The 27,344-nt window shown below is 41.6% G+C and overlaps 1 protein-coding gene across 6 annotated transcripts; it reads left to right on the top strand.

The window, feature by feature from the left end:
* Positions 1 to 842: 842 nt before the first annotated feature.
* ZBTB25 (zinc finger and BTB domain containing 25) lies at positions 843 to 21,293 on the top strand. Of its 6 annotated transcripts, none has more exons than XM_027065908.2 (3): positions 843 to 976; positions 13,951 to 14,130; positions 17,516 to 21,293. In XM_027065908.2, exons 2-3 carry the CDS (start codon positions 13,958 to 13,960, stop codon positions 18,648 to 18,650), a joined length of 1,308 nt encoding a protein of 435 aa, XP_026921709.1. In that variant the 5' UTR covers positions 843 to 976; positions 13,951 to 13,957; the 3' UTR covers positions 18,651 to 21,293. The 6 variants fall into 6 exon arrangements, with proteins under 6 accessions (XP_026921709.1, XP_026921710.1, XP_053080516.1 ...); XM_027065909.2 differs by lacking the exon at positions 843 to 976 and adding an exon at positions 987 to 1,080; XM_053224541.1 differs by lacking the exon at positions 843 to 976 and adding an exon at positions 5,738 to 5,972.
* The last annotated feature ends 6,051 nt before the right edge of the window (positions 21,294 to 27,344 follow it).

The raw sequence follows: 27,344 nt of genomic DNA, 5'->3' as shown, positions 1-27,344 counted from the left end.
CGCTGGCTGCTAGGGGCACCCGCGGTCGCCTGTTTGTTTGCAACAAGTTTCTGCGTCGGGCTCCGGGGAGGCTGGCGCAACCCGCACCGCGGGGGCCGGCGCGGCGGCGGCGGCTTTACCACCCCTCTAGCCCCTCTCCCAAGGGTAGGCTTGGGACCTCCTCCTCCTGTTTGCACAGCTGGATGGGACTGGGCTCCTCCCGACTCCCCAAGGGCAGGATGCTGTTTTCCCACTCCGTCCAGATGTCAGACCCCTGCCCCGGAGGGCTCAGCAGCTGGGCCTCCCCTCGCGGTTCGTCCCCGGCGTTCTGGGGGCGCCGGCACCCTCGCCCTGTCCCGTGCGCCGCCAGTCGGTCCGGGGTCACCCATTCCCCGCGCTCCCCCCACTCCGCCTGCCATGGGCCTGTCCGCCTCTGGCCTTGAGTCACTTCCCCCGCCATGCCCCACCCCGCCCAGCCCGCCTCCCCCCGCACCCCCCCTCAGGCTCCAGCGGCTCGGCCTCCTTGGCCCCGCGCCCCCACCCCTCTTCCCGCGAACACGCGGGCGCATCCTTCCCCACCCCCACCCCCGAACTGAGGTAGTGCTGTGCTTCTGCACACCCTGGGGAAAGTCCCCGGGTCACGCGGTTGTGTGTGGGGAGCCTGTGACGCTCAAGCTCATCTCCACGCTTCCGCCTACAGAGTCACGACTGAGGACCGTGGCGGAGGTGCCCAGAGCGCGGGCCGACCCCCGCCTAGCCTCTTGAGTAGGCAGGCGGGCGGGCGCGCACGTACGCACGCACTCTTCTGCCCCCGCTCTCCTCGTTCCCCGGCTACCAGGCGCGCGGTCACGTGGGCCCATCGCGGGGCGGCCGGCGCGGGAAGCCGCGCGAGAGCGGACCGTGGGGTGCGTGAGCCGGCGCCGCCGCGTGACGTGCGCGGCGCGGGAGCCGCCCCTCCCGCACGGTGGAGCCGGCTGGCCGCCGCGGCGGCGTCTGGGTAAGCGACGCGGCCCGGCCCCTGTGGGCTGCTCCGGGCTCAGTCCCTCCCGCCGCGAGCCGCCCGGGGCGGCGGCCTGCAGCTGCGCCGGTCGTGGGACAGATGCAAGTAGCTGGGGAGAGGGGTGTTCTGGTCCGTTTGACATGTCAATCAGGGCACAGGAGGAAAATGGCAACCGCGAGGGAGCGCTGGGCCGAGGATGCCCAGAACCACCTTTCGCTGCCCGCAGAAGGCGGCTGTCGGGGCCTGACCCCGCGTGGGAACCCCCGCCAGCAGGCCTGCGGCGTTCCCCGGGCGGCCGCGCGGACCCTTCTCGCAAGTGGGCGGGTCTCGTGGTGCAAACTGCGAGACGCTTCGGCCACTGTCCTCTCCCTCCCCCACCCCTGTTTGTGATTACCCCGTTTCTAGGGCAGGAAGTTCCTCCCCCCTTCATAATTCATTTCTTCCTTTTTTCGGATTATATTGATTTCATTCTGAGTAAATCCAGTTTTTCTTTTAAAAGTTTGCCCCATCATTCACTGCTTACCTAGCACTTGTTATTTGAAAAAATCAAGCTGCTTAGGCAGCACCTAGAGCTGTACTTGGAACTTGATAGTAGCTGATGTGTTTCCTAAAGTAACGCCCGGTTTCCCCCGGGGAATTATATTTGGTATTCGTTCTCTTGAGACTCGGGTCTTTTGGCAAAACTGTTGATTCTCACGGGATTTTGTCAAGCGTGTAAGGTATACGTTGGAATGACATTTTAAAGCTGCAAGGGGCCTTAGAGGAAATCCAGTTCATCCCTCTCATTTTACAATCAAAGACACCCGGCCTAAAGAACGTGTAGCTTGGTCGAAGCCCTACATCTTTTGAGTAACTGGACCGTAGGGCTCTAGGCCTTGATTATTGGGCTCTCCACCACGCCAGGATCACAGTGCCGGTTTAACCCACTCACTGTAGAGACTGTCTGCCAGAGGTGATATACTTGCTTTGATTCAGATTGTTGAGAAACCAGGCTTGGCCATGGTGTGATGGCTCTGTTATTTTAAGGAATGGGGTTGGCATTATCTCTAGGTGAAATAGACTCCCTATGATGTACTTTGGGGCTCAAAGCCTGTCTCCAAAATTCAGCCGTATTATCTGCAAGAATAACCAATGTTTGCAGCATTGGTTGCTTCCTTAGGTTAAGGCATCAAAGATCTGTTTAGCAAGCAGTCTGGATGTGTTTTGGTTAAGGGTAAACTATCCGTGATCAGCAAACAGTCCCTTAACAGGGCGTAGAATACTGGGATAGCACGTGTAATAGATTCATTTTGGTTTTGTTTGTTTGTTTGTTTGTTTGTTTGGAATAGATTAGTCCTGATAGCTGGGAGGTTATGGGAAACCGTGGAAGGTCACAAGGATGGTTAGCGACAAAGCAGGGAGGGGCCTCACATGACTTGCTATACCTTTTTGCCCAGCCCTTCCCTGAATGTCTTATTTGGAAGCAGTGGAAATGGATTCTCCTCAGGTTGTTCGCTGTTTATTGAGCACCAGCAGTGGCTAGCCACTTTCAAAGATGAATTTTGAGCACTTAATAAAAAAGGAGGTAGTAGTGTTTCTATGTTACAAGCGAGGAAACAGACTTAGAGGATTTACCTGTCTTCTGTGATACTGTCATTTACAGCAGAATTCAAGGCCAGATCACTTATCTCACAAGTCCAGTCAGTGCTCTTGTGCATTGTATCTTGCTACGACTTCAAGCCAGGAAAAGGATGAGAGAATCGCCTGTGGCTGATTTATTGGCGCCTGTGGTTGCCCAGAGAGGCTGAGCAGGACTTTCAGCTGCCCTCTTTGCCTTAGAAAACGGAGCTGTGTGCTTCCACCCTATCTCCTGAGGGGAATGGGCAGGAGCCAGGCTGTCTAGCTGGGGAGGAGGGGCCCAAGAGTCTTGGCCGTAAAATATCCTGGCAAAGGCAGTGCTGGGAAGTGTTGCATAATGCCCTCCCCACCACTGAACCAAAGTGATTTATTTACTATGGCCCATAGGTGGTGCTTGACCATCTTGTTACAGAAAAACTTGTCTTTTTTTTTTGTCATAATAGGGCCAGAACAGAGTTGGGGTTTTAGATTATTGCAGGGTTTTTTTTTTCCCCTCGTCTTAAAAAAGCAGTGCAGGTGCTCTTATCTTGATAAATTATAAAGTACTTGTACACCACTTCCTGTGCTCCGTTTTTGCTTATTTATTCCAAATTGCATGCGAACGTCAGTCTTTTGAGAGAAGAATGCTAAGAAAAGTACTATTCCAGTTGATAGTTATCAGCGCAGGTTATGGAATCAGACCTAGCTCTTGATCCCCACTTTATACTATCTGCTAGTTGTGGGTACTAAGTCTAGGTTTTTCCTCATCTGTAAAACGGAAATAAAAATAACGCATAGTCAAGGTGAGGACTAAAAGGGAGAATGTACATAGAGCACTTAGCACAAGGCCTTGCATATAGTATTTACTCATTATAATAGTAGCTACTTTAACTAGAACAGTATTATTTTTTCTAGGATACTAAAGATATTGCTACTTGAACTTGTTTAGGGCGAGTGGAGTAAGAGGAAAGTATTTGAAACAAACATCAGTTTTAGGATTAGTAATTTATTCACACATCTGCTTTCCCTTTGCCAGTAGGAATTTTTTTTTAATCTTTAAAAAAAAATTTTTTTTCATGTTTACTTGTTGTGGGGGAGGGTAAAAGAGAGTGGCACACAGAATTCGAAGCAGGCTCCAGGCTCCCAGCTGTCAGCACAGAGCCCCATGCGTGGCTTGAACTCACGAACCCGAACCCGTGAGATCATGACCTGGGCTGAAGTTGGATGCTTGACCAACTGAGCCACCCACACACCCCTTTTTAAATCTTAATTGAAGAAAAAAATGTTTATAGTATTGTTAGTTATTTTTGAAATTTTTCTAATTCATTTCTTCCCTGTACTTATCAGTCATATAATGACTTTTGGTTCCTTGTGAAAAACTCTAGGCACTTTAAGCAAAATTAACCCATGTGGATAACATGTTTGTAGAATGTTCTGTAGCAAAGGAAGTACTGGTTCACCTATATTCAGAAGTAATAATTATTCTTGTTTATACTGTATTCTAGATCTGTACTAGCATTGTCATTTTCCAGCTTTCTGCTGTCCTTTGAGCAGCTTTTTTTTTTCTTTCAGAAATGCAGTCATTATTTTTTTAGTGGACTAAGAAGACCGTTTATTTTCCTTCACAGGGTTCTGATTTTTTTAAGGTCCACTAGCTGTTTGCATTCACCAGTATTAGCATTCATGTTTGCCTGGTGCTGCGGCTTTATCAGGCATCCCACATGTTGGTTAGATGGGGGTTAGAGATGTAGTAGGCTGGCTGGGTCTGGCAACAGGCAGGAGGCCCCAAACTAACGTTTCCCTGTTCCGTTAAAAGTTTCTAGAGCATAACTGCTCTTCCTGTGTCTTCTACCACGTCTGCTTCTTACCCTCTTTTCTAAGATTTTTAGTGATTTTCATAAGCAGATCCTAGAATTACTGTACGTTTTATCTCAGTATTTTCAGATTTGTGATTTCCGTATCATTTTCAGATATTATGAAAATAGGCATAATGGTGTCTGAGAGGACATACCTCTTTTTCCTAAATACTTCTTTAGAAGAAGTCTGGAAATGATGTGTTCCTCCTCTGCCCCCAGTGCCCATTCTACTAGTTTGGGAGCACTTTTGTTTCTTAGGATCTGGCTAATTTTTTTGTTTAACATTGGAAGTACAATAGTTGATTTTTCATTTAACGTAATTGGTATAATTCCCACATTTTGAGAACTTCTTGTAAAATTGCTTCTTTTTCTCTGAAATTATAGAGTGAAATATTCTCTTCGGGTTGCTTGGTTCCCTTCTAATACAGTGGTTCTTAACTGAGGCATCATATTAGAACTACCTGAAGAGCTTTTTAAAAAAGGATCTGAGCCTCACAGCAATTCTCTTTGGGTTAGCGTGGAGTAGAACGCAGGCATCAGTACAGCCCCTGCATTTTAAGTTTTACAGTACAGTCAGTGATAAGAGCTGTTCCATGATAAAATGATCTCTGCAACATTCCTTCTCTAGATTATAAACTGTTACACCTCCACAGTCATGTGAAAGTACCATTAAAAAATTAAAACCATTGTATAAAGTCTGTTATCACTTGGCACTTTGAATATATCTGCTTTTATCTTTGTATTTATAGCCATGAGTAAGTATCTCAAAAAAGCTGTACACATTCCTCTGCCAACTCTTCTCTTTGTCTATTAATTATAATTAATAATAAAGTCACAATGGTAGGAACCACAGAGAAAATATCTAAGACTGTTTATTTTCTACGGCAACAGATGTCTTATACCTATGTCTCTTTTTTATTAAAGATTCATACAGCCTGAGAGAATGAAAAGCTGTGTATTCAAGGATATCGTCTATCGTCTGGCTACCATAGATCTGAGAGTCCAGTCTAATACAATAAATATTTTTTAAATAAATGAGAATAAATAATATAAAATAAGTAAAAACTAAAAGATGTTAAATGTCAGCTTTTTATTAAACAAAAATAGATACTGGTATAAAACTGTTCTAGTTTACTTAGTTTGAGCTAATCCAGAGTTACTGCAATTGAGTTAGTAAATAAGATTTTGTAGTTTTTCTTAAATATCAATACTGATTTTATTATTACAGTATAAATACCACTTTGATAATAGATAAAGCATCTTAAGATGAAGTACTCTTTCATTTTGACTATGGTATTTGTCAATTTAATAAAATGTATAAAATTATTTTTCTGCAACCTCTCTCACATCTTAAAATTGCCACCCCAGATTCGTTTTTTCCTAACTTTTTTTTTTCCCTTCCAGATTGAGGGAGGGAGAGAGAGAATCTTAAGCAGTCTCCATGCCCAGCACAGAGCCCTGTGCAGGGCTTGAGCCGAAGTCAAGAGTTGGACACAACCAACTGAGCCACCCAGCTGCCCCTCCACCGGAAATTCTTAAATGTAACTTCTAAGATCTTTCTGCATGCATAGGAAGCTTTGGCTGTTCCACATAGTAGAGAAAATAGAATTGATGGTCAAAGAAATAATGAGCAAAGGCTATATGAAAAGCTTAGCTAATAATTTGCAAAGTAGGTTGCATTAGTAAATGTTTTTAATAACTCTGTGGTGGATTGGCTATACTGACATGAGATAAAATCTGGTTGTGTTGCCTTGAAACATCAAAGGTCTATTATTATGCAAACAAGTTTGAATGAGCCTATTATATATGTAAGTTGTGGTTTTTTTTTTTTTTTTAACAGATCTGAGTTTTTTTCATTGTATACACTTGGAAAAATTTCCCCCTTACTCAATTCAATATATTTGTAAAATCTGCATCAGTATGTATGTTAAAAGTTTTACATGGGGGTTGTAAAGAAAGGGCATGAGTTTAAAGTCAGACTTGAAGGGTGCCTGTGTGGCTCAGTTGGTTGAGCATCTGACTTCAGCTCAGGGCATAATCCCCCAGTTCATGGGTTTGAGCCCTATATTGGGCTCTGCTGACCGCTCATGGCTGGAGCCTGCTTCAGATTCTGTCTTCCTCTTTCTCTGCCCCTCCCCCGCTCGGGCTTTGTCTCTCTTGCTCTCAAAAATAAATAATAAACATTAAAAAAAAAAAAAAGGAATTGTCCTTGAGTAACTAATTAACTTTAACAAAAAAATAAAAATAAAGTCAGACCTGAAGTACTGTCAGTTAATGGCTAATTGCCTGACGTCGGGTACCTTTCCTGCCTTCCCTAAGCCTGTGCTTCCTCAACCATAAAATGGAACCAATATAGTACCTGCTCTACTACCTCATAGGATCAAAAAAAGATAGCATAGGGCAGAGATTCTCAAATTATGGTGCAAGGACCCCCCAGAGGTTCCGGAAACCTTTTCAGGATCTACAAGGATCTTGCTTTTGCAAGGCTGAAATACCTTACTATGCTTGAATCAAAACAACATGTGGCAGGGGCACCTGGGTGGCTCAGTTGGTTAAGCAACCGACTCGATTTCTTCTCAGGTCATGATCTGACAGTTTAGGAGATTGAGCCCTGAGTAGGGCTCTGACCTCAGAGCACACGGCCTGCTTGGGATTCTCTCTCTCAAAATAAATAAACTTTTTTTTTAAACGTTTATTTATTTTTGAAAGACACAGGGCACAAGTAGGGGAGGGTCAGAGAGAGAGAGAGAAACACAGAATCTGAAGCAGGCTCCAGCCTCTGAGCTGTCAGCACAGAGCCCAACACAGGGCTCGAACTCAACAAATCCTGAGATTATGACCTGAGCCAAAGTCGGACAATCAACCAACTGAGCCACACAGGCGTCCCAATAAATAAACATTTTTTTTTAATGTGGCAACAGATTATGTGAACAGAGAAGCAATGAACCCAGCTGTATTTTTTAGAGCCAGGCATCAGAAGACTGTTAACTATAAAACAATGTTACCCTTCCACTTAAAAAATATATGTAGTTTTTTTTTTTTTAGAAAAAGTATATTTTATGTTAATATATAATGGGCTTACTGTTATTTTAAATGAATTAAAATTTTTAAAATGTCTCCCTTTTGGGGCACCTGTGTGGCTCAATCAGTTGAGCATCTGACTCTTGATGTTGGCTTAGGTCATGATCCCAGGGTCATAGGATTGAGCCCCACATTGGACTCTGCACTGAGCATGGAGCCTGCTTGGGATTCTCTCTCTCTCTCTCTCTCTCTCTCTCTCTCTCTCTCTCTCTCTCTCTCTCTCCCCCTCCCTCCCTCCCTCCCTCCCTCCCTCCCCTTCCCCTCTGTCCCCCTCCCCCCTCTGTCCCTCCCTCGCTCACATGCTAGCACATTATGTCTCTCAAAAAAAGTCTCACTTTTAATTTTTTATATGGAAAATATTGATAAATATAATCCACATAAACAACAGACTTTTGCAGTCCTTAATAGTGTTTAAGAGTGTAAGTGGATCTTGAGTCCAGGACTATTTAGAACTGATGAAGGGTGATAATGGCTGAGTAGTTCCTGTTGGGACAATTCTGAAATAAAAACTACATTTGACCCTTGCACTGAGTGGGGATTAGGGGTACCAACCCCTCTGCAGTTGAAAATCTGCATATAACTTGACTCCCTACCCTCAGCTTAACTGCTAAGAGCCTGTTGTTGACTGGAAGCTTTACTGATAGCATAAACAGTGAACTAACACATTTTTTATATGTATTATATACTATATTATAATAAGGTAGAGAAAAGAAAACTTATTAAAATCATAAGGAAGGGGCGCTTGGCTAGCTCAGTCAGTAGAGCGTTCGACTCTTGATCTCGGGGTTCTGAGTTGAAGCCCCATGTTGGGCCTAGAGCTTACTTTAAAAAAAAAAAATCATAGGTTAGAGAAAATACATGTACAGTACTGTACTGTGTTTATGGAAGAAAATCCACATATAAGTGGACCTGTGCAGCTCAAACCAATGTTCAAGGGTCAACTGTATGAACTTGAAAAAAAGCTTTAGAAACTACCAGATGGCATTTGAAAGTGACAAAAATCAGGCAGAAACTGGAATAAGGTCTATACTTGGGCGAAGGGAACAGCAGTGGGCACATTTCCATTTCTATGGCTTTTATCCTGAGAGAAGACTCCTGTTGGTGACATGAGGAGATGGCTAAAATTAGGTTAATAACCTGTAATCTTACTTGCCTGAAGAAAAGAGGACAGAGTTCAGGGTGATCACACAGCTGGGAAGAAAAGGAAAATTCCAGAAAGGATGCTGGGAGGACCCCAAATACTGTATATGACTCAGCTTGAATCTCTTGCCAATCCCTAAACTTAGATATATGTGGAGCAACCCTCATTCGGCACACCTACTGCTGAAAAAACTGAACCAGAGGGCAGGCAGAATTTGGAGTTTAAGTCCAACCAAGTTAATTATAACAACAAAGCAAAAACATCAATGTGTTTTGGAAGAATATTACAGAATCTAGAGTCTTTACTGCAGTAATCGCAATGTCTAGGATATTGTCCAAAGTGAAACAAAACTATCACCCTAATTAATGAAGATTGATTTCAAGATGACCCAGAGGTTGGATTTGGCAGAGAAGATTTAATGTTTATTTTTGAGAGAGAGACACAGAGCACAAGCAGGGGAGGGGAGGGGCAGAGAGAGGGAGACACGGAATCCGAAGCAGGCTCCAGGCTCTGAACCAATAGCACAGAGGCTCTGAACCAATAGCACAGAGCCTGACCCGGGGCTTAAACTCACAAACTGTGAGATCATGACCTGAGCCAAACACTTAACTGACCGAGCCACCCAGGCACCCCTGGCAGAAAAGATTTAAAGTAGCTATTATAACTATGCTCAAGAACATAAAGTAAAGTGGTAATGGGCAAAGAAATAGGAAATCTCAGCAGAGAACCAGACACTAAAAAGGAATGAGATGAAAATTTTAGACCTGGAAATATATCTGAAATTAAAAATTCACTGAATGAGTTTAACAGAAATGACAAGAGTCCATGAATTTGAAGACAGGTTAATAGAAAGTATCACACCTAAAAGAGAAAAAGAGATTGTTTTATGTGAAAGTTCTGTATGAACTTCATCACTATATGTTAGCATCAGGGATTATTACTCTAGGTTTCTTTCAAGGCCTAAATTCAGCTCTTCCCTTTGCATATGGACTAACTTCATAGTATGTAAATCAAAGCCATCTACAGACTACTCTCACATTCTCCCCTCACCTCATCATCTCCTTGCCACCATCAGAAAGAAATCCCTCTCTTCTCTGTGGCTGACTACTACACTTAAGACTTCTGCTTGTGTTCCTTCTGGCTTCTAGAGACTCCACCCCTCTTCAGGCTGGAAGTCTTCTCCAAGCTGAAGCTGCCTAGTCTCAGTACCCTATCCTATCTGTACCTACCCTTTATGACGTGTGCTTTCTAACATCCTCTTGCAGTGAGATATTTTGCTCTTGCTGCTTTCCCATTGTCAAAGGTCCCCAGAAACCTCTTGGTCCCCACACTTGGGGCATTTGTAATAGGCCTCATCCTCACGTTTGTCTGCAGCATTTTCCACCATGGAAAATGGAGGCTGTTGGGCTCCCCCAGCCAAGGCTCTTGCCTTTCCTTCACCATTCCCTTATATAAGAAAATATATTTTCTTATTTCTCCTTTTCTTCTTCTTGTGTCTTTTCTGTGTTGTTCAAGGATTCATTCTTAGCTTTTTTTCCCTCTTATTTCACTCAGTAGTCCCATCCACTCCTGGTGGCTTTGGTTGTGTAATTACTGTGGCCCTTCTCTCTGTGTCTAGCCCTGATCTCCAGAGCCCCAGTCCTCATGTTGTTTCATTGATCACCAAGCGTTTCTACTCAGATGTCCTAGCGTGAACACCTTGAGCTATGTCCAAAATGAAACTTCTCTTTTATTAAGACAGCTTCTATGCCTCTTCCCCAGCATTCTGGGACCCTGCCTTTGTATTGACACCTGACAGTTATTCTGCAAATACGACCTGAAGGGATGAACGAATTCTTCCAGTGACCCAAGCTGGAATTCTGAGACTCCCCTTTGACTTGATATTCTCTGTGGCTTATCACTTCCAATCTGCTGCCAGGTCATGTCAGTTCTGCGTCTGGTGCGTCTTTTTTTATTCCTTCATTCCCACTGCCATTACTTGGATATTACAGCAGACTCCTTGCTGGTCTTTATTTCTCCATACCTTTCCCTTGCTAATCTTTTTTATGTATTGTTACTAGAGCAGTTTGACTAACAGGCCTGATGATGATGATGATACTTGGTATTATGGGCCCCACTACTTTTAAGTGCTTATATGCATTATCGTATTAAATCTATATAACAACCTGTGAGATAGATAGATACTGTAATTATCCATCCATAGTTTACAAGTAAAACCAAAGACCAGAAAGTTAAGTGTCTTCTCAAGATCATACAGCTAAATGACAGAATTGAAATTTTAATCCAAGCTGTCTAATTCCAGGGTCTGAGCTTTAACTACTATGTGTTCTCCCTCCAGCAAAAACATCTTAACAGTTCATCTCAAACACAACTGGAGTACCTTTCAGTTTTACAGTTGGTACCCTGTGTGAGCTAACCACATCTCGTTAGTCACTTACTTTTGTTTTTTTCTATGCCCGACTGAATTCTTCAGTTACCTGTATATTCACACTCTTCCCTGTAATTCTATTCATCCTATTTTTTTCTGCCTGGAATGCTATGTTCATCCTCTGCCTGTCCATCTAAATAATGGCTTATTTTCCATTGAGTCACCTGCTGTTGATCCCTGCCCCCCCCCATAACATGTTCTCTGAACTGCTCTTATGACATTTATCACTTTTACTTTATATCATAATTATTATGTTTTATGTTTTGTCTCCCCTATTAGCCTGCAGTCTTGTTGATTGCAGTATCTGTGTAATTTTTTTTCTATCCCTAGGCCTTGTGTAATGCGTGCTTTCAAATAATTTTTTCTTTATTAAGTTTCTCTTGAAAAAAAATGTGTTCAGTAAGTGAAGAATTTAACTGTTACTCATAGACGATTAACCACAACATTTTTGTATATGTGGGTTTTTAGTGTGCCCTTTCTCATTTCCATGTGGTTCAATAGCTCATTATACTACTGCACTATATATAGACAGATAGATATAGATCTGGTGAAAATGTTTATGATCTGAGGTTTTGTTTTGCTTTAAACAATTTGTAAGGCTAGTTTAAGCTACTTCACTTTGAACCATTCATTGAATCTAAGACACATGTTTTTCACATGGTGAAATCTTCAGGATACCCAGTTTTATTTTGGTGTTTAAATCTCTCTCTAAATTGGTGGAGTTTAGGAATCTGGGTAATGTAGCAAATACAATAAGTAGTGACTTCTAGTCAAATGGCCTTTTGGAACAATACTTACAATTTGGATTTTTATTGAGGCTCGGGTCTCTGTAGGTTCTGTTATTTTCCTTATTTCATTACTGCTTACAGGCTTTTAAAATGAGATGGCAAGGAGTAAGAGTTTTGTTTTCATTTATTTTTTAATTGGGGGAGGCTTAGGAGAAACTTATGTGTGAGTAAGTAGAATTTTAAAAAGCAATTTATGAATGTAGAACTAAAAGCAGCAAATTGCAGGATTCCTAAAGTACGCTATTATTTACATACACTTTTAAAACATGCAAAATAGTACTCTCCCTTCTTAAGGGATATGTACAGATGCAGCAAGAACATAATGCTGTTACAAGACAGTCATAAACACCAAAGTCAGGATGATGACGGCCTTCAGAGGCAAGGTAGGAGGTAGTGGAAATGAGGGAGCGATGGCAGGGGGTCTCTGCCATGTTTGTAACGTTTACCTTATGTGCTCAGGGGTGGGTGGCTGCGTGTTTGTCCCATTGCTCTCTGTACCTATTTGTTCATCTGAAATACTTCATAATTTTTTCTTTTAAAGTTTATTTTGAGAGAGAGAGAGGGAGGGAGGGAGAGAGAATCCTGAGCAGGCTCCACACTGTCAGTGCACAGCCCGATGCGGGGCTCAAACTTACAAACCGTGAGATCATGACCTGAGCCGAAACCAAGAGTCAGAAGCTTAACTGACTGAGCCACCCAGGCGCCCCAAGGCTTCCCTGTGTGTCTTGATGTATAACCTGACCATTCCCTAAGCATCTCCAGTTTGTGGGTCATGTTTCCTCTGAAAGGTGGAAAGGGAGGACATTTGGGCTCGGGAGCCCAGTATCTGGGTTTGAATCCCCCACTCTCCCACTTACTAGCAATATGACTTGAGTCCGTTTATTTTGCAATGATTCAGTTTCTTCATCTGTAAGGTGCATTGCTTACTCCCTTTTCTTGTAGAGTTGTATTGAGAATTAAATGAGTAGAAAGTTCCTAAGGGAAAGGAAACACCGTTAAGTGTTAGCTGGTTCTATTATATAATTGATCACTCAGCTGTCTGCTTCCCAAGCTGCGGCCAATCTCCAGACAGCTAACCCCACACTTTCAACGCTGACCTCTTTGACTTTGGTCTCTGGCTAGTGAGGAAACTTCATTCTCTTTTGCAGAAATTGCTCTTTTAGAGAAGGTTTTCCCAGCTTGCCAGTGATGACCTTCGTACCCGGCTGCCTTCTCCTGAAAACACTGGTGGCTGTCTACACGGTTGGGGAGGAGGTGGTGAAGCGGGGCCTCCCACGTACGTGTAACGACAGCACTCAGTACCCTTGCTGCTCACACTGCTCTCCCTTGCTGACAGAATTCTTCTGCGTGTTCTTTCTCATGCGTGATTTTTCCCAGGACCAGTGGTCCCATTCTGTATTGTTTCTTCAGGAGCCTCCATACTTGTATGTATGTCTGAATCCAGTTAATATCAGGGTATACGCTCTTTCCCATAGGGTTCCAGGCCCCATGTAAATCAGGGGATGTGGCTTAGTATCTATTTTAAGGGCTCCTGAATGTACTGTGACTGACACATTTCCCAAACATTGTATGATAGTCAGGAGGCCAGTGTCCCCTGACCACATAGAGGATTCCTAAGGAGCAGTAACACCTCTAGCCCAGCCAGGACACTGTTAAGTTATTAACAGTTACGGTTAACATTTGAATAGCAGTTTCCATCACGAGGTGGTTGTCACATAACCTCACTCATTTAGCTCTGAGGAATGGGTCAGCATCTCAATCCCATTTTCCAGTGAGGAAACAGGACTGGTAACGTTGAGGTCAGATGGATTAAAAAAGGACAGCCTTCCTTTTGCTTCTGTGTCACTCATACCAAGCCACCTTCTTACCAAATGAAAAAAGACCATATTTTACCTTTTTCGAAGAATTGGTATTTTCATAAGGAAGGGATTTCATGTTAGCTAGGTTTGGGGTGAAATTAACAGTATTAAAAACTATTGAATAATCTCGTTTAAATTTAGGTGTCCTTGTACTCTAGATGTGTGTGAACTGTAGCTAATTTTGTAAAAAAAAAACCAAACAAAAATTGTGCTTTTTCTCAGAGCCACAATGGACACAGGTAGCCATAGCCTTGTCCTCCTGCAGCAGCTGAACATGCAGCGAGAATTTGGTTTTCTGTGTGATTGCACAGTTGCTATTGGAGACGTTTACTTCAAAGCCCACAGAGCAGTGCTTGCTGCTTTTTCTAACTATTTCAAGATGATATTTATTCACCAAACAAGGTAAGGATGTGCTTTTGTAAATCAGAAGAATTTTAAATATTGTGACATAGCTAAACCTTATTGTAACATCATTTGGGGTATTCTTTGTCATGGGGTCACCTTAAGAAATAAAAAAAAGTTATGTATTTTTTTTTTACACATCCAGTAATTCATCTCTGTGTGTAGGATCCATGGTGGGAGGTAAAAATGAAAACAGTAATAGCTAAAAGTTATTGGAGGCTTATCCCATACCCAAGCACTAAGTATTTACCTAATATACATTCTACTGTTATGCACACTATTTTATTTTAGTTTATTTGTTTATTTATTCTTGAGAGAGAAAGAAACAGAACACAGTGTGGGGGTGGGGGTGGGGATTGCGGGCAGAGAGCAAGGGAGACAGAATCCCAAGCAGATTCCAGACCATTAGCACAGATCCCAATGCGGGACTCGAACTCATGAACTGTGAGATCATGACCTGAGCCGAAATCAAGAGGCAGATGCTTAATCGACTGAGCCAGCCAGGTGCCTCTTATCCACACTATTTTAGAGAAAAGGAGACTGAGGTTGAAGTAAATAATTGGTCCATCCAGGATTATAGCCCCCCAATAAGTTACACTCAAATGCAGATACGTGTTTTTAAAGATCTGTGTTCTAACCCACTAAGTTTTTGATACCTGTTCTGTAGCACTTTCATAGCAAGGCCTTAATGTCATAGTTCTACCCATCTTATATTCCATACTATAGTTCAAAAGTCATTTGTTTCAAATACTATTTTCAAAAAGTGCTTTGATGTTTTGAATTTAGGCTATCCCAACATGATAGGTATGTAGGAAGAGGGCAGGAAAGTGGTATTCAGATTCTGAGCTCTTAAAGAATAGCTTTAATCCATTCTCGATTGAAAGGGATAGAATTCTCTATGTTTTTTTAAAGGACCGTGCATGAAATACTAGGCGTCTAGCCTCAATTACACATTTTTATTTACCCATTCATTCATTCATTCAAGTATTTATCAGGTACTTAATGTCAGCACTGTGCTAGACCCCAGTAACAGGCTAATTATGCTCCCTGCCCTCAAGGGGTTAATAGTCTCATAGATAGTGCACGTAAAGAAAATAATCGCAGTGTAATTGATCTGTCTGTGCCTCAGTTTCCTTCTATGTAAGACACTGGCATTGTATGTGTACTCACCCCATGGTGTTGAGATTTAAATGGATTAATAATATTAAAATGCTTGGAACGGAGCTTTGCACTGTCAGCTACTGCTATCAATAATTAACGTGATACGTCTATAATAGAAGTGTTGTAGAAGGTAGAGTGGAGTGTCAGCAGCTCTATTTTGAGGAGGTTGGAATAGGCTTTATTGAGGCCCTGTATCTTGAAGGATCAGGAGGAGTTTTCTGGATGTTGTAGAGGAATGCAGGAAGGTGCGTTGCAGGCAGAGGGAAAAGTGCACGGAAACATAGGCAGGTATGAACCAGGCTAGTACATTGAGGAAACGGAGTACGTCAGAATGACTGGAATGCATGGCACAAGGAGGGAGGAGGTTGGAGGGGAGGACATGTCATAGTTAGGGTCAGTGTCGAAACTGGATTAGAAACAGTACCTTCACATCAGTCTCCTCTAAGAGCTGGGAGTTGGTTCAGCTCCCAAAGCGCCTGTTGTGTGCCAGGCACCATGCACGCTGAACTAAATCCAAGAGATGCAAAGGTGTCAGGCCTGCTGTCTGGTATCTCTGTTGAGCAACTAAAAATCCTCAGTTAATAGAGCTCTGTACCGATATAAAAAAGCCCTGCCACAGACCCTGGAAGTGGGTGAGTGAGAGCTAAGAGTGAAACCCAGGAGGCAATCCCGAGATACGGGGACTAAAGAAATGGATTGTCGCTATACTTACTGACACCCAGTGCATGGTGAAGCATTCACAAAGTTTTGCTTCAGGGAAGGTAAGTCCGTTGACTGATTCTGTTGTTCCTTGACATCCAGCACTTCCCTCAGGTTCTATTTATCCTCATCTTGCAGGGTGTTTCCCAATTTCTTGTTCACTCATTATTTCCACCTATTATCTGAATTTTAGATTCATATCTAAAAATTGGGCTTGGGGTTATTTTGAAGTTTTTCAAAGTTATGCCTGTATTCATTTGTGATGTAAAGACTAGATGTGTTAATATAGTTAGGAAGCCAAAATAAGATTAGTGCTATTTATTTATTTATTTATTTATTTATTTATTTATTTATGAGAGAGAGAGAGACAGAGAGACAGAGAGACAGAGACAGAGACAGACAGAGTGCGAGCAGGGGAGGGCAGAGAGAGAGTGAGACACAGGAACTAAGCAGCCTCCAGGCTGTGAGCTGTCAGCATGGATCCTGATGCAGGGCTCGAACCCACGAGCCACGACATCATGACCTGAGCCGAAGTCGGATGCTCAACCGACTGAGCCCCCCAGGTGCCCCTGGGATTAGTGTAATTGAAATTCTAAATATTGCCAATTTCAATAGATCCTTTTAAAATTTTTAATATTTTTTATTTTGGTAAAATATATATAACATAAAGTTTGCCATTTGAACCATTTTCAGCATATAATTACTGGCGTTAAGTACATTCACAGCGTTGTGCAACCATCACCGCTGTCATTTTCAAAACTTTTCATCACCCAAAACAGCAACTCTGTGCCCATTAAGCAATAGCTCCCCATCTCTCCCGGCCCAAACTGCTGGTAACCTCTAATCTACTTACCGTCTCCCTGAATTTGCCTGCTCTAGATATTTTTTATAAGTGGCATCCTACAAAATGTGTCCTTCTGTGTCTGGCTTAGTTCACCTACCAGACGTTTTCCAGGTTCATCCATGTTGTAGCAGGTGTCAGAGCTTCATTCCTGTCTCTGGCTGAGTAATAGTCCGCTGTACGGACGGGCCACATTTTGTTTATCCAGGCACCTGTTGCTGGACACTCGCATTGCTTCCACCTTTTGGCTAGTGTGAATAATGCTGCAGTGAAGACTGGCGTGCAGGTGTCCTTTGGGTCCCCATTCTCAGTTCTTTTGATTATATATTCAAAAGACTGGTAAGTTCCTTAACAGCAAGGGACCTGTTTTATTCATCACATTTCTACTCCCTGGAAGCTTGTATAGGGCATATCACTTAGGAGTCACTAAATGTTGAACTCATCAGAACATCTGTGTGTGTTTCTTAACTTTAGGCGGTAGGTTGAAGACATGAAGACTTGTTGCTGGGCCACAGAGCTGGTGTATAGTGAAAGTGTAATTTTCCGTTGATATGTTTCATCAAGGCAGATTGCTAAGTTTGAACTTCTTGGGAAGAAATCACGTTAGCCTTAGACTGTATGCTGCTACCCAAAAGGCCAGCTGGTCATTTCATTTTGTGCGGTTCTGTTTTTTGTTTTTAACAGTGAATGCATAAAAATACAACCAACTGATATCCAACCTGACATATTCAGCTATTTGCTGCACATTATGTATACGGGGAAAGGGCCAAAACAGATTGTGGATCATAGTCGTCTGGAGGAAGGGATTCGATTTCTTCACGCTGACTACCTTTCTCACATTGCGACTGAAATGAATCAGGTGTTCTCACCAGAGACTGTGCAGTCCTCCAATCTGTATGGCATTCAGATCTCAACAACCCAAAAAACAGCTGTCAAACCGGGGCTGGAGGTCAAAGAAGCTCCTTCCAGTAACAGTGGCAACAGGGCTGCTGCGCAGGGCGACCACCCCCAGCTGCAGCTCTCTCTCGCTATTGGGCTGGATGATGGCACTGCCGATCAGCAGAGGGCCCGTCCTGCTGCCCAGGCCTTGGAGGAACACCAGAAGCCCCCAGTGTCCATCAAGCAGGAGAGATGTGACCCAGAGTCTGTGATCTCCCAGAGCCATCCCTCACCCTCAGCGGAGGTGACAGGCCCCACTTTCACCGAAAGCGGTATCAAAATACACTTATGCCATTACTGTGGGGAACGTTTTGATTCCCGTAGTAACCTAAGACAACATCTCCATACCCACGTGTCCGGATCCCTCCCGTTTGGTGTCCCTGCTTCCATTCTGGAAAGCAACGACCTTGGTGAAGTGCATCCACTTAATGAAAACAGTGAGGCTCTTGAATGCCGCAGGGTCAGCTCCTTCATTGTCAAGGAGAATGAGCAGCAGCCTGACCACTCAAACCAGGGTACCACTGAGCCTCTGCAGATCAGCCAAGTGTCTCTGATCTCCAAAGACTCAGAGCCAGTAGAATTAAACTGTAATTTTTCTTTTTCAAGGAAAAGAAAAATCAGCTGTTCCATCTGTGGTCATAAATTTCTCCGAAAAAGCCAACTGCTGGAACACATGTATATACACAAAGGTAAATCTTCCAGATACAACCGATGCCAAAGGTTCAGTAATACGGTAGCCCAGAGATTTCAGCCGTACTGTGACAGCTGGTCTGATGTCCCCCTGAGAAGTTCTTGCTTGTCGCAAGAACAGTTAGATTCATCCTGTGCCTTAGAGTCAGAGCTCACACAAGAAAGTGTGGACACTATCCTTGTGGAGTAGCAGTTTCTCCTCCATAATTTTTATATCAATTCTGAAAAAAAATCCACATGCATTTTTTTATTCATAAACTCTCTTCCTCCTCAACGTCTGTTCACTTTTTTCTTTGCCATTTATCCATAGTTTTAAGGTGGTATATATTAGGTCTTATTGTAAGGTATGTTAGACACATGGCTATTAAAATGTAACCTTCAAGTAGAGCATGAACCATTCATAAATCACAATTACGAAATCAGAAATCAGTGTAAGAATTATGGAACTTTAGAGTAAATATTTATAGAATTTCTAAGTAGAATCAGAACCAAATTGAAAATGAAGTAAATGAAATTTTTTAAAGAATACTCTAGACTATCAGTTTTGGCTAATTTTTCACATGAATAAGCCACCGTAAAGACTATTTAAAAATATTTTCTGGGGCGCTGGGGGGGCTCAGTTGGTTGAGTATCCAACTTCGGCTCAGGTCATGATCTTGCCATTCTGAGTTCGAGCCCCACATGGGCTCTGCGCTGACAGCTCGGAGCCTGGAGCCTGCTTCAGATTCTTTGTCTCCCTCTCTCTGCTCCTCCCCCACTCACGCTCTGTCTCTCAATAATAAATAAACATTAAAGATTTAAAAATAATAAAAAACAATAATAATATTTTCTGCCACATAGGGAGTTAAAGTTATTTCTAATGCATAACTATATAATGTATAAAAATTTTGTTTTAAGGCATAGCTATAATAAATCATGAGTAGTTTTAAAATCACTTTTTACTTATTAGCTCTGCAGCATCTTGCATGGCTTTTATTTATTTTTTCACATTGAGCATACCTCATTGTTAATGAAAAATATTTTAGTGAAAAGAGAGAAATGGAGGAGATTCAAACAGTAAAACAAAATCCTAAGCAGAGAAACAAATGTTCATACACCTAGATAAACAGAGCTTCAGACAGAACTGCCTTGACTAACACCAATGTTGTTACCTTAATCTAGAACGTTTTCTTAAGGATCTTAAGAGCAATTTGAGATTTTTTTTATGACCAGAGATTTACATCAGCTTAGAGAGGAAACTGATAAAATATAAATTGTCTTTCTACCCTCAGCGCCCAAGGATTTTCTAGGCTGCCTAAGTTGATGTTAATTTTCTATCACTTGCAGAAGTAGTTTTTCAGTGACACAGTTTTCATTTTTTTCTGGTCCATAAAACTAACAGTACACACAGTGTCCTAGAACTATGTCTAAAGTCCATGATAGCTTTCCCTTTGTGAATAACCTTAGCTCCCTTTTATAACAGTGAAACTTACAAAGCTAAAACACCAGAAAAATTAAAACTGATGGGCTAAATGATAGATTGTCCTGCTTTATGTAGCTGGGGAATAGCTGGTCAAACTTCACCACAAAGGATAGATCTAAATTGTTTCTGAAATGTTTAAATTTCAAAGATTAGTCAAGAATAACAAAGCAGAGAGGCTTTAAAACAGCCTCATCTTTTTTGTGTGCGCTGCCCTGTTAAATTCAAAGCCTCACAGACATTTTAATAAATCTGGCTTGTGAGGCTTACAATTTAACTGTATACAGAAACTCTGAGCTCCTTTATTGACTGCATCCTTCTGAAGACATCTCCTGACAGCATCAGAGTGGAGGCAGAAGGGAGCTGAAAGAGTAATCCAGCCCATTCTAAGGGCACAAAGGTTTTCTCCGGGTAAACACTGAGTTTAGGTGACTTATGAAGGGGTAAGTTATTCTTGAAGGCTGAATGAAGAAACTACTGGGCATTGTCTAAGGCAGTAGCGTTTCTCCCTCAGACAAGTGACTAAAACTTCCTGGGGTCAAGATTGTTAATGTGTTGAGAATAAAATCTAACTAGCTGTTTTTATAGTAGCAGTTACATTGGGAGTGGCTAAAAACAAATGTGTTGCTCTTGGGGGTGAGAACTTCATCTAATCTTAAACTTAAGTCACTTAAACAATGATTCAAACTTTTCTGCCCTCAAAGATTTCATCTTATAGGGTGAACACACATCTTAACATCGATTTCCTGTATTTTAGGCTATTCATGATATACTCCCCGGCCTTCTTCAAGTAAAATTTTATTTTTCGCACGAGGATGACAGTTTTTCTGATTTCTTCCTTCTCTGTTTTCTTCTTGCTCAGTCATTAGTCCTTGACACAAGAAGTGCGTAGCTGAAGGGTGGGATTGCGGGTGCATATGAGTTGAGGTATAGGGTAGCAGTTCAGGGCAGAGTCTGGAGAAATTGTGTTTGCTTGTGGCTGATTGGCCACGGTGGACATTAGTTTAAAGCTGAAATATATTTATACTTATTAGATGTTAAGAACATAATGGTTAATTGTATTTTTGTTCTCATTCATTTAGTTCCTTTTAATGTTAGAAATTCAGAGCAAATGTTCTTTCTTTTAGTCTTCATAATATTCTATTTTAGGGAGTGGGAAAATGTTAACTCCATTTTATAGGAAAAAAGTCCCAAAAGGTGGGTTGCAGAGAATCAGTGAATAGTGGTGTGGGAACTGACCCCAGTTTAATTTTTTTCATTCATTCAACAGGCATATTTTAAAAATAACTGTTACACGTATAATTAATACTGTGCCCTGAGTGTATTTTTTTAAGACTTGATTCCTTACTAAGAGAATCTACTTTGTATATATATATATATATAAAGAAAAAAGGTTCTTTCAGCTAAACCCTTTAGTTTTGACCTCATCATCTGTAAAATGAGCTGTAATCTTAACCATATAATGTGGTTTGCATGATTACCAAGCTCTTAAAACTGGAAATGCTAGATGCACCTTAATTAATGTATGAGGCAAATACCAAGCAGACATTTTCTTCTTGGATCAACTTAGGATTCTCTCTTCTTTCCACATCCTACATATAGTTGTCTTCTGGAGAAAAACAGACTTGTTTGAGTATTTGTCCCTATTAGCATATTGTCAGAACTCTGGTACTCATAAGTGCAGTTTGCCTTATAAGAAAACCAAAATTTCTTGATTTCTGTATCTTGAGATTATTCTTTCTTGCTCTGTTTTTCTGATTTCTCACTTGTAAAGTGGACATAAACAATCCCTACCTCACAGGGGTGTTGTGAGGAATTGTGTTAAGTTCTCTTAATATTATTAATAAAAACCAAGCATATAAAGAAAACTACATATATTCTATAGCTAAACCTATTAACTTCAGTATTCCAACCTGTAAACTCTAGAATGTCTTAGAAGCAGTCATATACTATTTAATATTCAATAATTTTTTGACACAGTTCTTCCTTTTATTTTTTAGAAATACTCTAGAAATGGCAACGTTGCCAGAATTCCATTTCTATTGTAGTTTAATCAGTAGTATTTCTCTTTAGACTTTAGGAAGGGGGATATTCGTTCATTGGCATTATTGGGAATAAAACCTTGCCAATTTCAGCTTCATGGAAAGTTACCCCAAACATATTGTTTACACATGGAAAAAAAGAACAAAAGCAATGGAGAAAATATCATTTTCGTTTCTTTGCTGTAGGTCATCTAAAAAGTACATGGAGACAAGAAATAGAGTGGGGATAATAACATAGTTATTCATTATGTTCTATTAAAGTAACATTGGAAAGGCCTCACTTTAAACTGAAGGAAATACCTATTAATCATGGAAAAAGATAGTCTGGAAAATGGTATAATTCCATTAATGTTCATCTGCCCAGGCAAATTCTTAGTGTTGTAACCCAGATCCTTGATAAGTGTCATTTTTTAGTAGTAATTGAGGTAAAATAAGCCACACGAAGAGGTTTCATAATGTAATCTGTGTCTTTGTATGTTTTACGTTAAATGTAGCTCTAAGGGATTTTATTATAATTAATTTTTAAATTCCTAAGAGTGAAATCTGTAAATGATTGTTCTCTGCTGTACTTCTATGTTTGTATGGTTGGACTTTTTGAAAACTGGTGAGATTATACGGCCCCAAGCCTGGATGTCTTAAATACAAGGAATCACCAACTGCGATTTTTGTCTTCAAGACCTGGAAGAACCCGTTGTGCTGCAGCATGTTTCTGTGCCACGCTCGACTGCTTAGTGGACAACTGCTGCGACGCATCTGACATTAACTGCCATTGGCTCTTCCATTTTGTGCCAAATAAAGTCATTTAGTCAGCGTAGATCAAATATGAACTTAAAATAGTTTCAAAGAAACTTGGAATTCAAACACTTGTGCAAGAAGAAAGGCCCACAGAAGAAATCCTCCACGTACAAGTAACACATGGCAAATTCAGGAGGCCGCAGAGAATAGTACATTGTATGGTTAAACTCTTCCCACCTTACGCACCGTGAGTTTGCTTCCGACACATTAATTTAGAAGGTTTTGTATCCTCTATTTGGAATGAAAACAGTGGATTTCATGTATTTTATCACGACCAATAAATTAACGTGACTTGATCATAAACAAAACCTTTTTTAAGTGCGGCTTATAGACTGTTCTTATTTTACAGCAGTGTCTGCCAAGTGTTGTCATCCTAGCACTGGGGTAAGTAAGTCTCTGTGCCAGGGACCATCTTGGATGTGTAATGCAAAAATGCATCAGTGAGCCCAGGTCTTATCAACCATAACCTGTGTTAATAGAAGATTGGTGTCCCAATCAAATGCTTTCCTGCCATCGCTGGAAAGAAAGGTAACGTCTAGCCATTGCCCAGTAGTTCCCTGCTTTGCTTCTTTCTTTCTTCCCTGTTTCCTGTATTTTCTCTAGTAACCTAATGTACAACAGTGGTTCTCAACCAGCATGTATTACTCAGGGTTCTCCAGAGAAACAACCAATAGCGTGTAGTACACAGAGAGAGAGGTTGGTTGATTATAAAGAATGGACTCACAAATATGGAGGCTGAGATGTTCCAAGATCTACAGTTGGCGAGCTGGAGACCCAGAAAAGCCGATGGTATCATTCCAGTCCAAAAGCCAGCAGGCTTGAGATCCACAAAGGCAGAAAAAGACCAATGTCCCAGATTAATAGGCAGGAGAAGTTGCCTTTACTCTCAAAGGGTCAGCCTTTTTGTTCTATTCAGTCTTCAGCTGGATGAGGGCCACTCACTTTAGGGAGCACAGTCTGCTTTACTCAGTCTACGGATTCAAATGTTTATTTCATCCAAAGACACCTTCACAGACACACTCAGAATAATGTTTGCCCAAATATCTGTGCACCTGTGGCCAGTTGACACTGCCAGTTAACCATACACAGGGTGATCCCCCTTTCCCTGGGGACGTTTCACAATGTAGAGATGTTTTTGGTTGTCACAACTGGGTTGGGCTGGGGAGGGGATAGTTGCTACTGGCATCTGGTGGGTAGAGGCAAGGATGCTGCTAAACATCTCACAATGCAGGAGGCAGCCCCCACCCCCACCTCAAATAAAGAATTATCTAGCCCAAAACATCAACAGTGCTGAAGTCAACTAATCCTGGTCTAAAAGCTTAAAGTAAGTTTTGTGATGGTTGTCAAGAACTAAAGGAATACTTACCAAGTATGAGTTGCGTTAGTTCAGAATTAAACTCTCTTTGTATTATCTTCTATCCCAGGTCTTAAAAAATAAAATGTGATTAAATTCAGCTGTATTAAGCAACAAGGCAGTTTAAAATCTATTCACATAATGTTTGAATTAAACAACCATGTCTAACATGGTCTCTTTGTGAAATTAACATGTGATCGTGGGTTATAATTTGTGTAAATGTTTAATCTGGCCAAAAGGTGGCACCCGTGTATCTTTTAGAAATCCATTTTATATGACACTCAAATCTGGCATCACTATTTGTTTAATTCACTATTTAGTACTTAGTTAGCTACTGCTGGGTCTTATTTAGTCATGACTAATAAGAATTTTCCTAGAATTCTATAATATGTTGGGTACCTCTGTATTTTGACATCCCTCTTTAATCAAGAAGCTTCCAATTTACATGTAAATATTGCAACAGACGGGTTTTTTAAATATAACACTGTGACTGTTACATTGAGCTCATCTGAGGATTCTTCTAAGTCTTTAACATTAAGTCCTTGGCATTTTAGTCCCCATCAACATTTGCTTTTCTAACCAGACGTCAGACTCAGTTTTTGGTGTCCTGCCTGGTCAAGAGATAAATCCAGGGACATATGAGTAAATATTCCTTTGCTTCTTGCCTCCTGTTTCCTTACATTGACATCCTGTGAGATTGGCCTATAATTTTCTGGAGTTTCCTTTTTATTTTTTTTTAATGTTTATTTATTTTTGAGACAGAGGGAGAGAGAGACAGAGCGTGAGCAGGAGAGGGGCAGAGAGAGAGGGAGACACAGAATCGGAAGCAGGCTCCAGGGTCTGAGCTGTCAGCACAGAGCCTGACCTGGGGCTGGAACCCATGAACTGTGAGATCATGACCTGAGCCAAAGTTAGACGCTCAACCGCCTGAGCCACCACCCAGGCACCCCTGGAATTTCCTTTTTAACTATGGTTCAACAACTGATTTTCTAAGTTGGTGGGGTTTTTTGTTTTGTTTATTTTAAGTAATCTCTATACCCAGCGTGAGGCTGGAACTCATGACCACCAGATCAAGTCACATCTCTTCCGACAGAGCCAGCCAGGCACCCCTAAGCGGGTGTTTATTACCTTTCTTCCCTCCCTTCCTTCCAACCAGTTCCATTTTCTGAGTAAACTGAGACCTTCTTCAATAGAGTTCTTTTGCCTTCAACTCTTTTTGCCTTCCAATGCTGAGTGAATGCAGTGTGCCCTCTTTTTCCCTCCATCATTTCAGCTTGCAGTGTTGTTATTATTACCCTAGAACTTTGTATCTAATCACTAAATGCTTCTCTTAAATTCATTTTACAGCTGAGTAGCCAATTTGGAGAATGAACCCCCCTCCTCTCAGATAAACTATCTTTCATCGTTTAGACGGTGTTGAAACTTTTTTCATTGAAACAACTTGGTGATATTGTATCAAAATAATAAAGTATCTTCCTCTAAACTATTAGAAAACTATGGTGTCCTTTCATGCCAGAAATCTGAAGGAATAGCAGGACCTTGGGGAGGGTTGTCTGCACACCTGAACTGGTCCTTGCTCTCCTGGGAACTGTGGGAGGGGCTTGTGTGGGAAGAGGGCCTAAGAAGGATGCCGTTGTCAGCTGCAGCTGTTACTCCTTGTTTGGTCTGTCTGAATTTCTGGAAGGTCCATGTTAGATTCCTGCAGACCAAATAGGCCCTGGAAGAATGAGGTCTTGTGAGTTTAGCTTTGCCACATTTTTCTGTAGTGGGAGCCATATGGTACTTAGTCCAAACCATATGTAGGTAAATATCTAATTAAGGAAATTTTTTTGTTGTTCTAAGTGCCTTGTAGGGAGAAACATCCAAAGAATCTATGGTGGTTCTTTAGAAGAAGGACATAACATTTAAAAAGGTAAGAGAAAAGGTTTTAAAATGCAGACCAGAGAATCCAGCAGTCTCCAAGTTTTTTGTTTTTTGTTTTTTTTTTAACCGGACTAGTTCTCATTTTGCAACATCGCCCTTCTTACACATATGTGCAAAGTCTGGTGCTATGAGCTCAGTGGTTCTCGTCTTCTCTTTCCATCACAATCTTTTAAAATGTGGGAGGAAAGGCATATAAATGGAAACCTCCTTTTTTATTTTAAACATCTCCTGTTTCACTGTTAACACCATCACAGTTTTGCAGATCTCTCAAACTGGTGGTTATATTCAGAGCCACCACGTATGGCCATGATCATGCACAATAGACGCTAGGGGGCGCCACTCCCTGCCGTGACTGCAGTTGAGCTGTGCAGTTTGCACAGCCGTCCATGACAGCCTTGCTTTTCCTTCCTGGTTTAAACATAGGGTTTAAGAAGCCCTTATTTTGAGTTTCTGCAGCAAGTAGCAGTTTCCACTTATGCAGTCAGGAAATTAAACTAAAATACACATGTGGTATAAAAAAATAATGGAATCAGAATAAGAAAAAAAGACCCCCTAGGTGACACAACTATATGCTTGTCAAAATCTGCAGAACTGTGCACAGAGTGGATTTTGCTGTATATAATGATTACTATTCACTATTAAACCTCCACAGATCAGAAAAAACACATCAGCCAGACATTCAGGGTATAGAAGAAACCCATAAAACTAAAACGATAATTCTAAGCAAATTCACTATGAAATCAGTGAAACTGCCGATAAGGCTGTTTGTGGCATATCTGGATAGAAGATTATAAAATACATTTAATACACCTAACCCATCGAACGTCCTAGCTTAGGCTAGTGACTTTTTTCACTGGAATGGCGTGGTGACCTATTGTTTTGGCATTCTGTACATCTCAGCCTTACCCAGAGTACAAGGATAAGTTCTAACTAGTTCTGATCAGGAGGATGGAAATACTACGGTTTTGGATGATGTCTTTAAATAGTCAATATTCTACGTTTTTATGCCATAAATGGCTGTTCCACATGGAAGCTGTGCATTGTAATTTGTGTATGAGGCTGATTGATCTGAGCGTGCATGGCTGTAGCTGCAGTAGTGACTGACTGATCATCACAGATGTGGCCCGGAGACCCACTTGTAGGCATACTGACTAGAACTTCCTGTGCCCTGAAGGTATGGATGTCACAGGAGGGGTTTGGGAATAAAGGATTCGAGTACAAGTATACAAATGACGCCATCTGCTTTTCGTGTCACCCTGTGTTCCCCATCTCCCCGAGTGCAGAAGTGGAAGGTCTGGGTTTCACAGCCAC

Source organism: Acinonyx jubatus, chromosome B3 (genome assembly GCF_027475565.1).
Source record: "Acinonyx jubatus isolate Ajub_Pintada_27869175 chromosome B3, VMU_Ajub_asm_v1.0, whole genome shotgun sequence".
Lineage (NCBI taxonomy): Eukaryota > Metazoa > Chordata > Mammalia > Carnivora > Felidae > Acinonyx > Acinonyx jubatus.
Note: the sequence above shows the minus strand (reverse complement) of the source record. Positions and strands in the feature narration are given on the sequence as shown.